Here is an 11,581-nt window from a genome sequence, read left to right as displayed (position 1 = left end):
CTCAGACTCACTAAATCAGAGGTAGACTTAGAACAGGCACCATGTGTCAGCATCTTCAAGGACTTAATCAGTGTCTAACTCAGTGTACTAACTAAGTTATCTCAAATAACTGAACAAAATCAGCACAATCATAAAACTGATAGTTCAGTATTGGAGAGTTCTTAATGATACCTTGAAGTTCTGCAGAAGTATATAATTGTATTGTAAAATTATGGCAGTATTTAATAACATTTATAAGGATTTTTTAAAATTAACTGTAATCTCATGATCCAGCAACACCATTGACCTTTTTTGTAAAGTGTGGAGGTACACAAACTTTAAAAACTTGAATAGTGCAAAATGACATAAAAATTAAGAGGAATTTTTCTCATGCATCTCTGCTATTCGACTTTCTGTTCCTGAAGATAACCACAATCACAATTTCTCATGAGTCCTTCAGGAAAATTTCTTAAGTGTAGATGCAGAAGTTTTTAAATGAGCACAATTGGGTTTACACTGTATGCTGTATTATATACTTATTAAAAATTTAATGTATTTTGGAAACACCATACAATAAACCTTAAATTTATAGGCTCTGAACTTATTCTAATTTTCTTCAAATCCCTACACCTTATTTCCTAGCCAAGTGACCTTGAAAACGTTACTTAATCATTCTACATCTCTATTTCCTCACCCATAAAAAGGGAATATTAATGATACCTACCTCACAGAACTGCTGAAAGTGATAAATAGGTATCACAAAGAAAATGTTGGCCACAGTTTTAGGATCTCAAAAATTAATTAGGACTGTCATTGGGATGTAATTATATATTTTTTAATGGTTATATGCTCTCCAATTTTATAAATGTACTTTAAAAAATTTACCCTGAATTTATTGGTAAATACCTAAATAATTTCTCATTTTTATTTTTTTGTTTTATTTGTGTTTTTTAGGAATTACAGACAATGATACAATATACATTTGCATGTAATTTACCAGTATTGAAAAAGTGCTTACAAGAAGTATTTGGGAAGAATTCCAAAAGATTAAATTCCTAGAATTGAGTAGTACATTTTAAATGATGATAGCCTATGCCACATAGCTATGGCAGCTGACCCTCCTGGGTGTGGCCTCGGTTTACACATCCCCAGAACATAAAATTGACTCTGTCCTCATGCTAACCAACAATCATATTAACGAGCTTTAAAAATATCTGTCACTCTCAAAGGTAAAAAAGTTGAGATTTTTTAAACATCATTTATGCTAGTCTATTATGATGTACAGATATTTTTAGTATTTTAATAAAATCACTTCTTTCCTATTTCCTTTAATGATTTCCTCAGAAAGAACTTCCCAATTCCTAAGTCAGTTTTCTCATGCTTTCTTCTGGATTAATTTTAAGTTGCACTTTTCTAGAAAATGTCACTTTTTATTCAAGTTTTAAAATTCATTTGAACAGAGTTTTAAAAATTACTCTAGGAATTCTAACTTTACCCTTTATCTGGGACCGTCCACCCCATATGTTAATATCTAAGTCTGTGCACGTGCTGCTTGTGGAATGTCCATTGCCTTTGGTTTAATTGGCCACCTGTGATGTGCTGCAGTCCCCTCCCTGTCCCTAGAACCAAGTCAGGGAAGAGCTCCCTCCACATGCATCTTTCTACAAGGGGCAGGTGGAGAGAGCTCAGGCCGTGTGGAGAGAGACGTCTCCCACTCCTAATTCTCAGCCCAGGTTTTTGCTCCCACTGGAGGGAACAGCGTGTTTTTAAAACAATAATGAAAAGCACAATCCTTGGAGAATCGGCCGTGTCTCCAAGTTGGAAAGTATGATTGTGTTTTGTTCTTCTTTATTTTTTGCAGTCAGGCATGATACGAACAGAAGAAGCAGATTACTTCTTAAAGCCACTCCCTTCCCACCTCGCAGGGACAGTCAACAGCTCTGCTTCCCATGTGCTGTACAAGAGATCTGTGGGACCCCTGCCTGCCAGGGCCAACGAGGTCATGGTGACCGCCAGGAAGCGGGAGCTGCCCGGCCAACCCCTGCACGGTGGCAGCTTCCACCTTGGCCTCCCACAAAAGCAGCATTTCTGTGGAAGACGCAAGAAATGTATGTAAGGGCGATTCTTGTTATGTAGTTAATGATTTGGGCATTTATGTAAGCCGATAGAAGATTTTTTATTTTCTTTGAAGTATGTCTGCCCAGGAGGTGAAATTTATTAACTGTTATTGCTAAACTCAGGTGATGCTTCCAGAGAGGCTGTTGTTATCTGTAAGTTCAGTATAAATCATCTCTCCGTGGGAGATGGATAGGTAATGGCAGCTGACTTTTTTTTTTTTTAAAAGAATTATTCCCTAGAAAGATTCAATGACACACTAATCAGACGTACAGAATCCACCAGACATCTTCAAAAGAACCCTGGCATCTTGACTCAGTAATCCTAGATTTTTGAAGTTTAGATTTATTAAAGCCCACATAACTTTCCTGCTGAGGTCATCTATTTATATACATATTTATATACTTTATTCCACCACATCAATAGGGCAGATTGTGCATGACATAATTTACCTACAATTTTCACCAAGGCTTTATGGAAGTCTTTTTTGTCATGACCATTTAGGAGGTGATTTGTTATTCACATTTTTTGTAGAAACCTCTCACAAATCCAGGAATGCATATGCAGTGTTTTCTAGAATGTTCCTCACTCCCTTGCTCTCTCCCCTCAAGCATCACCTGATTGAACCTTCCCCCGATGAGCCTCTGCAAAGCCCTTTCCTCCCCAGCCCCATCGTTCTCTGCTTGGTCGGTTTTGCTGACCGCTATACCCAGCACTCTAAAATAGAGGTGGGCGTGTTGCAGGTGAATCTTGTTTAATAAGGTGAACAAACAAAAATCACGAGGCACCTGCAACAGAAGAATAAACACCACTTAAACTATCAGTGCCTGTGTGGCATCTGAACCCGTGTCATCCTATACATGGAAGTCATGTGCTATATTCAAGCAGACATGAAAACCTCAAACCCAGGTGAACTTAAGTCAGTGGGCTCCAGGCAGCAGCAGGAAGAAGAAAGCTGAGAAGAAACAGAGGAGAGGAGGATCTGAGGTCAGGGAAGCCCGAGGCTGGTGAGTGTTAGAACAGGGCGTGCGTAGCAGCAGTAGCTGCCTGCAGGTTCTGCCACCAAAAGAAGCAGAGGCGAGTGGGGCAGGGGCAGGACCAAGAGGCGGGGCTGAGGCCTCAGCAAGGATAGAGCCAGGATTCCTGCTGGCAGCGCTCATGGGGTGTGTGGCCAGGGTAGGCCAAGTTCCATGTACCAGGGACAAATTGACTGACCTGGGCACCTGGATCTGGGTAGAGAAGGTGTCAGGGCTGTCTTAACCTCTCTGACAGGCCACACCGGGGTCTGAAGCAGATATTGCAGCCGACCTTGAGAACACCTGGCAGTGCTGACGATTCTGAGATGAATGACACTTTTGTCCTTACCCGAGACAATCAGAGCCACTCAAGCCAGTAGCATGGCTAGGACACATCTCTGCACACAAGCAACTGGGATTGCTTTCAGTTTGGTGTGGGTGGGTGTACACGTGTGCATGAGGTGTGTGCATGTGTGCATAGGCATGTGCATCAGGGTGTGTGGCCTTGAGACATGTTTTAGAATCTCAATAGCAGAAGTTGATGAGAGGTGGGTGTTTGAAAAAGAACTAAAATGTATAATTAATTTTGTATTTGGAAAGTGGAAAAAAGTAGCCATTGTTCTCATGATAAAACTAGAGAAGGAAAGCTCTATGAAACACTTGGTGCTGGTGGAAGGCCTTGGTGATCGACATCCTGCCATTTGTTTTGCTGGATATTTCTGACCCCTCCTGGCCGGGCACCTGATAGTACTGCACTCCTGAGCCCCAGTGGCTGGGGGCCATGTGACCAGTCAGAGTTGAGACCCATCACTTCCAGGCTGAAGCATTTAATTCTCAGGACCTCTTGTCTGTGAATAGATGGTCCATGTAGTCCCTGAGGCCTTGGACTTCCCTAGGGTTGGAGGCAGGAGGGGGTGGTCATGTTCTCCTGTCTAGATGGGATTCACAGTTAAGTATTCTTCCCTATTAGAGTCTCTGGTTCAGGAAATCAGAGCTGTTGCTGTGTGTCCATTTATGCATCTATCTGTGAAAAGGGCAAACAAATGCAAACTGACTTGTTTAAAAGTCAACAGTGAGGTTGGACTCATGAGTGGACCTGCTGCTTCTCAGCTGATGGAGGGGCGTTAGCTGGGGCTCATGTGTTTTGGGGATGATGCTACAGGCAACATATTGAGGGGCAAGGGATTTGCTCTGGACAGTGAGATAGTACCCCACAGTGCTTCTACCCTCTGCACCCAGCACCAAGGACCACAGCTGCTGGGACCCTTTTGTGTCCTGGCTTCATCCCACATGAGTTTCCCACCGGTGGAAACAGATCAAGGGGTCTGGGACCACACTGCTCAAATCTGAAACCCATTTCCAACACTTTCTAGGGAAGCGTTACAGGCAAGTCAGGTCCATTCCCTCTGCCTCCATCGCCCGATCCTCAGCTTCTGCACAAGGCAACCTCCAGGGTGGGGGTCACACCTGTGGAAATCACAGACATGGCAGTGACCTGTGCTCAGTAAACACTGGCCAGTGTAATCATTATTCTCCAAAAGGTTCATTTAGGTTTGGAAGTATTTTAGCAAAGAGAGATAAAATGTGTTGGATGTGAGTTCCAGTTAAACAAAACAGTCTCTGCTAACAGTGTGTTCCCTGAATACAGTTTGCATAGTTTTTGGATGCATGCCACCTAAATATGTGGGCTTTTTAAAGTGTGCTTTCACATTTAAACAATTCTAATCACTCTTTCCGAGGCATCAACTAAACTTAATTGTTTTTAATATAGTGTTAATTAAGTTAATGATTTTAAATGCCAAAAATATTTCTAAAGGGATTACTCCAAGAGGGCAGATTATTTATGTTGCTTTCTAGGGAATTCAGCTCTGCAGTGAGCAGCTTAGAATTTATTTTAAACAGTATAGACAGATCAGTTATGTGTCCAGACATTGAATTCAACTTTAAGAACTGTCAGGTCATTAAAATGCTTTAAATAGGAAATCAATGCAAGCCCGTGCTTTCTTTTGTGATTGTTAGTTCCGCTGTTTTGTCATTGCTCTTTTGTGGAGCAGCCCTGTTCCGTGCATCCCTGTGCCCATGGTCTTTTAACATTGTACTTGCAGATGCTGGGGCTTCAGGACCAAAGAGCCTCCTCTCTTGTTGTTTTAAATCAGGACAAAATTACGTAAAAGTAAATACAGCAATGACACCTAGACTATGCAAAGTGTATTTAGTGTTCTACTTTAATGCAAGTTTTACATCACAAAGTTTACATGGTTTGTATCATGAGCATTTATTAAGACCAAATTTCTACATGACAAGGTACACCAGTGGCTTTACGTGGTGACTTTTGCTCTCATTTTCTCCTCCCGTGTCTCTGCACAGACATGCCCCAGCCTCCCAACAAAGACCTTTTCATCTTGCCTGATGAGTACAAGTCTTGCTTCCGGCATAAGCGCTCTCTTCTGAAGTCCCATAGAAATGAAGAACTGAATGTGGAGACGTTGGTGGTGGTTGACAAAAAGATGATGCAAAACCACGGCCATGAAAACATCACCACCTACGTACTGACGATACTGAACATGGTAGGACCAGCCTTCTTGTTGAGGCCGCCTGTGTCGTTCCATTTAATAGTGTGTGTGTGTTTCACATGCTACTTCCCACTTGTGGAGTTATGTCTTACACATAAGAAATATGTTATTGGGGATAACTCTTGGTTTTACTCACTCTATCCCAATCAAAAGAGCCATTTTCAGAACTTCAGAGAATAAAATAAGGAGAAAAAATTATTTGGCCCTGTCCATGTCCCTTTAAGCCTGTGGGATGTTTTGGGTTTACTGATGTCTTCATTTACAAGAAATCCCTAAGAAGACGCTGAGACATTTAATGCAGTAAATCTGTTCGTCAGCATTATGCGTGTGATTGTAGATGGCTATATAGAAATCCCTATCTTTTTAGGAATACTCATGCTCAAATGTTGAATGTAAATCATATTTGTCTACAAGAACAGAAAAGCAGTACAACCTTCTAGAATATAATCTTAGGTAAAATGTGTCTCTGTCTCGAATTGACAGCTGTAGTAAGTATTGAAGAATGAGCCCCGCTCCACGAAATTACAATCTAGGTGACAAGGACAAAATCTTGGGTCACCAAAGTATGTTTTAAAAATAGTGTTAATGACAATATTTTAAAAGCATGTTTTATATTCCTTTGCTTCAATAAACAGAGCCCCGCAAATGTGTCTGTCTCTTTATGCTGCTGCATGGTTATCACTGCGAGCGTCATTTTGGGAGACTGAACCGCCTGGTTCATGACCTCCCAGGGAACCAAGGGAAACAGTGCAGTAAGCCCTGCCCGCTGCGTGGGGTTGAGGACCTCAGGGCCCAGCTGCTCTGACTGTGGAAGTGTTGGCGTCTGTTCTGCAGGACTTCCCAACATTGCTACACCTCGGACCAGCTCCTTGTGTCACCCGTGGTTGTCACACTGCCCCTGCTCGTCACCCTGAAAGCCACTCCGTCTCCTCTAATGCCTGCATCCCCCTTTCATCTCCTCACTACATTCTTTCCTTCTGTTTGTTGTATCTTCCTGGTCTTGCCCCAGGCATTGCTCTTGGGCTTCTAGAATTCCTTGCCAGGAGAGCTTAGGAGTACTTGGCTTATGTAGTCATTGCTATGAGTAAAAAAAAAAAAAAAAAAAAAAATCCCTCCGTATTCTAAAGGAGACATTGATCAACCCAGAGGACTCCTAATCCTTTCATTGGTGTTTGGTGATAAGAAGTGGACCCCCCTCACCCCAAATTTGAGCTTTTTACTTCCAGACACCAATGGTAAGGGTTCAGCAATTGGTAGTTGGATTTGTCTCTGCCTCTCTAGCAATATAAGAGAATTAACTTTGCTCTGTCCCTGGGGAACAAGGGGGTCGGCCTTCAGCAGCAGGACGCCAGGCCCACTAGCAGGCTGGGGGAAAATGTTGCCACGTATGGGGGCTGATGCGAATTATCAATTTCCTGTCTTTTTCAGGTGTCGGCCTTGTTCAAAGATGGAACAATAGGAGGCAACATCAACATTGCAATTGTAGGTCTGATTCTTCTAGAAGATGAACAGGTATTCTATCTTTGAAATCAGCAGCTTTTTATCCCAGAAAAATAAATGCATTCTTTTCTTTAATATAATCATTCTGTGGCTTCTTTCCTTCTCTTTTTCTTGGGGACAAAATTGTTTAATACTTTGTGTCTAGCGCAGTAACTTTCTTTTCAGTTCATTCTACTTTGTATGTGTGTGCATGTCTTTTGTGCAGGGTAGTAAAGAATACTCTTTTAATTGGCTTTTGAGAAAATGCAATACAAGAGTTGCCCTATTTCAGGGGGGAGCACACTAGGAATACAGATTACACAGTGTGTCTTCAGCCACTGTGAGCTGAGCTTATAGGATACCAGTTGGAATTGATCCTTGCTTGGTTTGTGCTGGAAGATTAGACACGTGTTGCCGCGCAGAAGTGAAGTGGTGCTTGCAACGCTGCGTTGCGTTACTCTACTGCTTCCTGGCTCCTAAGGCTGGTCACACTAACCCTCAGTACCTTCAGTCTTTGGCTGTAATTTTCATAGAGATTCTGGAATGTCAAGGGCATTGCTCTCTTTGTATACAAAAACTTACATTGTGCGGGATCTTGGTAGCTATGGGTGAAAGAATCTCTTTTGCCCCCAGCAGACCCTGGTACATGCATCGAGCTTCACAGTTCACAGGAAGATGCTTATGAAGATTTCACATATCAGCAGTGGGGGTATTTGAGCCACAGAAGCTTCTCACTTCCATTTAGCTCCAACCCGATCACTGGCTCAGCAAAGGAAGGCAGGCCCTGGACCCAAGACAGGCACCCAGACTTCAGTCCTACCCTGGCTGACACTCTAAGTCTCCTGGTAGCTGTAGTGCTCTTGTTTATAAAACAAAGATATTTTTGGATGATCTCTGAGATGATTCATAAGATCTAAGATACCTTCAGATGTTAAAGTTCTGGAAGGCGGGCTTAGTGGCAGGCAGCTATTTCCAGCCTGACTAGTCAAGTAAGATACAACTTCATTGTCTTTTGTGTAAGAGTGTGGATGGGGAGGGGGTTAGTGAACTAGTAGGGCTTCTCAGGTGACAGGTTAATTATTCCTGTATTAAAACGTTTTCACCTTGGAATTCATCCAAGCTGCAAAGAATAAGCGAGGTTATCGTTTGATCGTACACCTGTGTTAACTCTAATTAATGCAGTTTTCCTGGAAGTCACCAGCTGAAGAATGTCAGGCATGCCCCAGTGTGTATGTATAGCATTTAGCTTAGGTGAATTTCAGTCCCTGGAAAAACAAAATAAACGTTTTAGGAGAAAACATCTTCAGTGAGTGAGAGACAAAAATTTTAATGCAACACTCTTAAGAGTGAAAGCTTTAAACACGATGGTGACCTGAAATCAGGTATTTAACCTGGTTTTCTCTGACCACCCATAGGAAAATAGAGCATACCATGAGTTTTAAATAATTTGGTGTATCCTGCTCTAATGCATGTTCCACTACTCTCCCTGAAATCAGGTATTTAACCTGGTTTTCTCTGACCACCCATAGGAAAATAGAGCATACCATAAGTTTTAAATAATTTGGTATATCCTGCTCTAATGCATGTTCCACTACTCTTCAAATTTCTCAGTTCCCAAGAGTTCTGATGTTACTCACTCTGATATTTTACCGTCGCTCCATCAGAACTTAGTATATGAGTTTGTTTATGAGTAGGTGGAATGTCTTTTATATAGTTTCCTTCTAGTTGAAGTTTATTTTCTAGAAATAAAAGTTTCCCAATTGACCTACCTTTCCTCATAAACATGCTGCCCCTATAGGAAAGTTACTTAATTTAACACTGTAATAATAAGTATTTAAAGAGTTATGAATTGGAAATCCCACTTGCCCAACTTGGGTATGAAATGAACATTTGACTGTCCAGGTGTGTTCTTGTGTACGTATGTGCAAAGCCATGTATAAATGATTCTGTTGCCTTATATAATTTTCCAAAGTATTTTTCAAAGATTTTGAATGCACAAAATTCATGCACAGAAGTAATCTTTCTTGGGTCACTGAGCAAGCATTCAGGATTAGCCGGATACACCCAGCTGCTTATGTTTGGAACTAGAGAAAGGTGCATAAGTGTCTGCACTGAATCCGCACAGGTTTTATGGAATACGCTCTCCTTTGGATTTCAATGCATAAAATGGAGGTATTGGCTCATGTGCCATTCAGATCCATCTATGTATGCGAAATCCAAGTTAGCGATAGTTTTCTGTGATGACAATGCATTAGAGCATGTTTTCTCTCCATGATCGCGGGGCTCTTGGTCTCTCTCAATAGCCAGGGCTGGTGATCAGTCACCATGCAGACCGCACCTTGAGTAGCTTCTGCCAGTGGCAGTCTGGATTGATGGGGAAAGATGGAACACGCCATGACCATGCCATCTTACTGACCGGTCTGGACATATGTTCCTGGAAGAATGAGCCCTGTGATACTTTGGGTAAGACCCTCCAGCAGAGTTCTGAGGACCGCATGTGGGGTGTGCACCTTCAGTGGGTGGTGTAAGGTATTGAGTATTTTTGCCCTTGTTCTATACTCATGAGCAGTAGCTGCTGCTGAGTACGGTTGTAAAGAACATACTCATGTCCTTGTGTAAACTTTGGCTAAATGTAAAATATGACAAAGTTTATACAGAGACACAAGAAATGCTCATCATGACAAGTGCAAGTCACTAAACCTGGGGGTGGTCTTGGAGACTTCTCAGCACACCCATTCTGTACAGGACTTTTTCACTTGGGCTTTTGAGAACTCAGATGTTTATAGAAAAAGGCAGAAATTCTCTTTTATCTGCAGTAAATCCCCTCTTCTGTAACAGGAGCATGACATAGAACCATGAATTGTTTTCCATGAATTGAGACACAAAGTCTTTGGGCTCCTGGGAATAGATCCCCTTTGCCCACATTATTAAATGCCCTGAATATGGTTGTCCAAGAATTTCCCATTTTAGGTTTCTCCAAATGAGAACAAAATTTGCAAAGGACAAAAAATAAATATCCACCTCTTTATTTTATTACAACACTGCTATATATTCTTTTGATCTTTACGCTCCACAGGATTTGCGCCCATAAGTGGAATGTGCAGTAAATATCGCAGCTGTACGATTAATGAAGATACAGGTCTTGGACTGGCCTTCACTATTGCCCATGAGTCTGGACACAAGTGAGTGCATCTCCATGGGAGGGTGGAGCCCGGGATCCTTTTCTACTGGATGATTACCATAGAAAAACTGATTCACTAATATAAGTCTGAGAAGGGAATTCACATATACCCAACAAGAATATCATTGACACTTACAAAATGCTGTCACTTTGGCACATTTGCTTTTATTTTAGAGCCCCATCACGCACATTTTAAAGCTACAGCAATGCACATTTCCACTTCCCTCACTGTTTTCTCTCACGCTCCTGTTCACACGCGTGCCTAAGATTGAGGACAGTGGTTTCCTACTCTATCCCGCTGTCCTGTGGTTTGAACTTGGTCCTGAGGACTAATCTCATTCCACAGTTAGCTCTATGGGGGCTCCAAATGACTGACAGTAACAAGCCCTCCCACTGATGACCCTTGTTACTCTTGAGTTTGTGTTCTTATGTATATTTTGCATAATTTGTTGAGATGTTTTTTGATTGGCATACTAAGCAGAGGTTGGGGAATGTGGGTACTGACAAGAGATTGGACTGTCAGGGATGTTTTGCTTCCCTTTTTCTACCCCTGGCTTCAGCATTGTCGGTTTTGAAATGAGGTGGCACGGGGGAGCTCCGTGAGTACAGGGGGACTCAATTCCTGGGCAGGCCGCTCTCACAGCAGGTGGCGTGCCACCCGCTTTCTCTCTTTATGTGCAAAGCTTACATGTATATGTGTAGAATGAAACATTACTAGCAATTACTTATGGAAACTATTAGTCTAAGGTAAGATTTCTTTAGCTAATAATTATGTAAGCTGCCTTACCTGAGGCATCATCTATTGAAAAAAAAAAGAAAGAAACTTAAGGCCACACTTGCTGCTCACGAAGCTGCAGACTTCCGGCAGTTGTCCTGACTAATCTGAGGACCAGTGGTAGTAATGCAAGTGTTTTCCTGCCAGACTGAAACTGTACTTTTCTCCTAGAAAACGTACTACCAGGAATTATAATTTTTCTGTCATTTTTTACTTGCAGCCTGGTTTTACTGGCAAAGGAATGCAAAGACAGTGTTTGCTATCCGTGTTTTTTCAAAGCTGACTTCTCTGTCCACTATTGGAATACGACTGAGGTCACAGACTCATGTCACCTAGACCTGCTCAAAGCATCAGTGTGTGCATCTGTGTGTGTATGGGGGGGTGAGGTGGGGGTTTACATGTATGTGCCTGTGTTTAATGGAATCTCATGGGGGCCCTGCAGACATTGGCTATGTGTGAACTG

The 11,581-nt window shown here is 42.0% G+C and overlaps 1 protein-coding gene across 1 annotated transcript in view; it reads left to right on the top strand.

Annotated features, from left to right (window-relative positions):
• Nucleotides 1–1,840: 1,840 nt before the first annotated feature.
• ADAMTS16 (ADAM metallopeptidase with thrombospondin type 1 motif, 16) overlaps nucleotides 1,841–11,581 on the top strand; it is a gene marked incomplete at its 5' end in the record, with an annotated part of 142,187 nt that continues 132,446 nt past the window's right edge. The window contains 5 exons of the mRNA XM_008574715.1: nucleotides 1,841–2,087; nucleotides 5,478–5,677; nucleotides 7,112–7,195; nucleotides 9,466–9,625; nucleotides 10,239–10,344. Coding sequence (XP_008572937.1) covers nucleotides 1,841–2,087; nucleotides 5,478–5,677; nucleotides 7,112–7,195; nucleotides 9,466–9,625; nucleotides 10,239–10,344 — 797 coding nt within the window. The remainder of the gene's footprint in view (nucleotides 2,088–5,477; nucleotides 5,678–7,111; nucleotides 7,196–9,465; nucleotides 9,626–10,238; nucleotides 10,345–11,581) is intronic.

Source organism: Galeopterus variegatus, unplaced genomic scaffold (assembly GCF_000696425.1).
Source record: "Galeopterus variegatus unplaced genomic scaffold, G_variegatus-3.0.2 Scaffold1091, whole genome shotgun sequence".
Lineage (NCBI taxonomy): Eukaryota > Metazoa > Chordata > Mammalia > Dermoptera > Cynocephalidae > Galeopterus > Galeopterus variegatus.
This window is presented reverse-complemented; position numbering and strand designations above follow the sequence as displayed.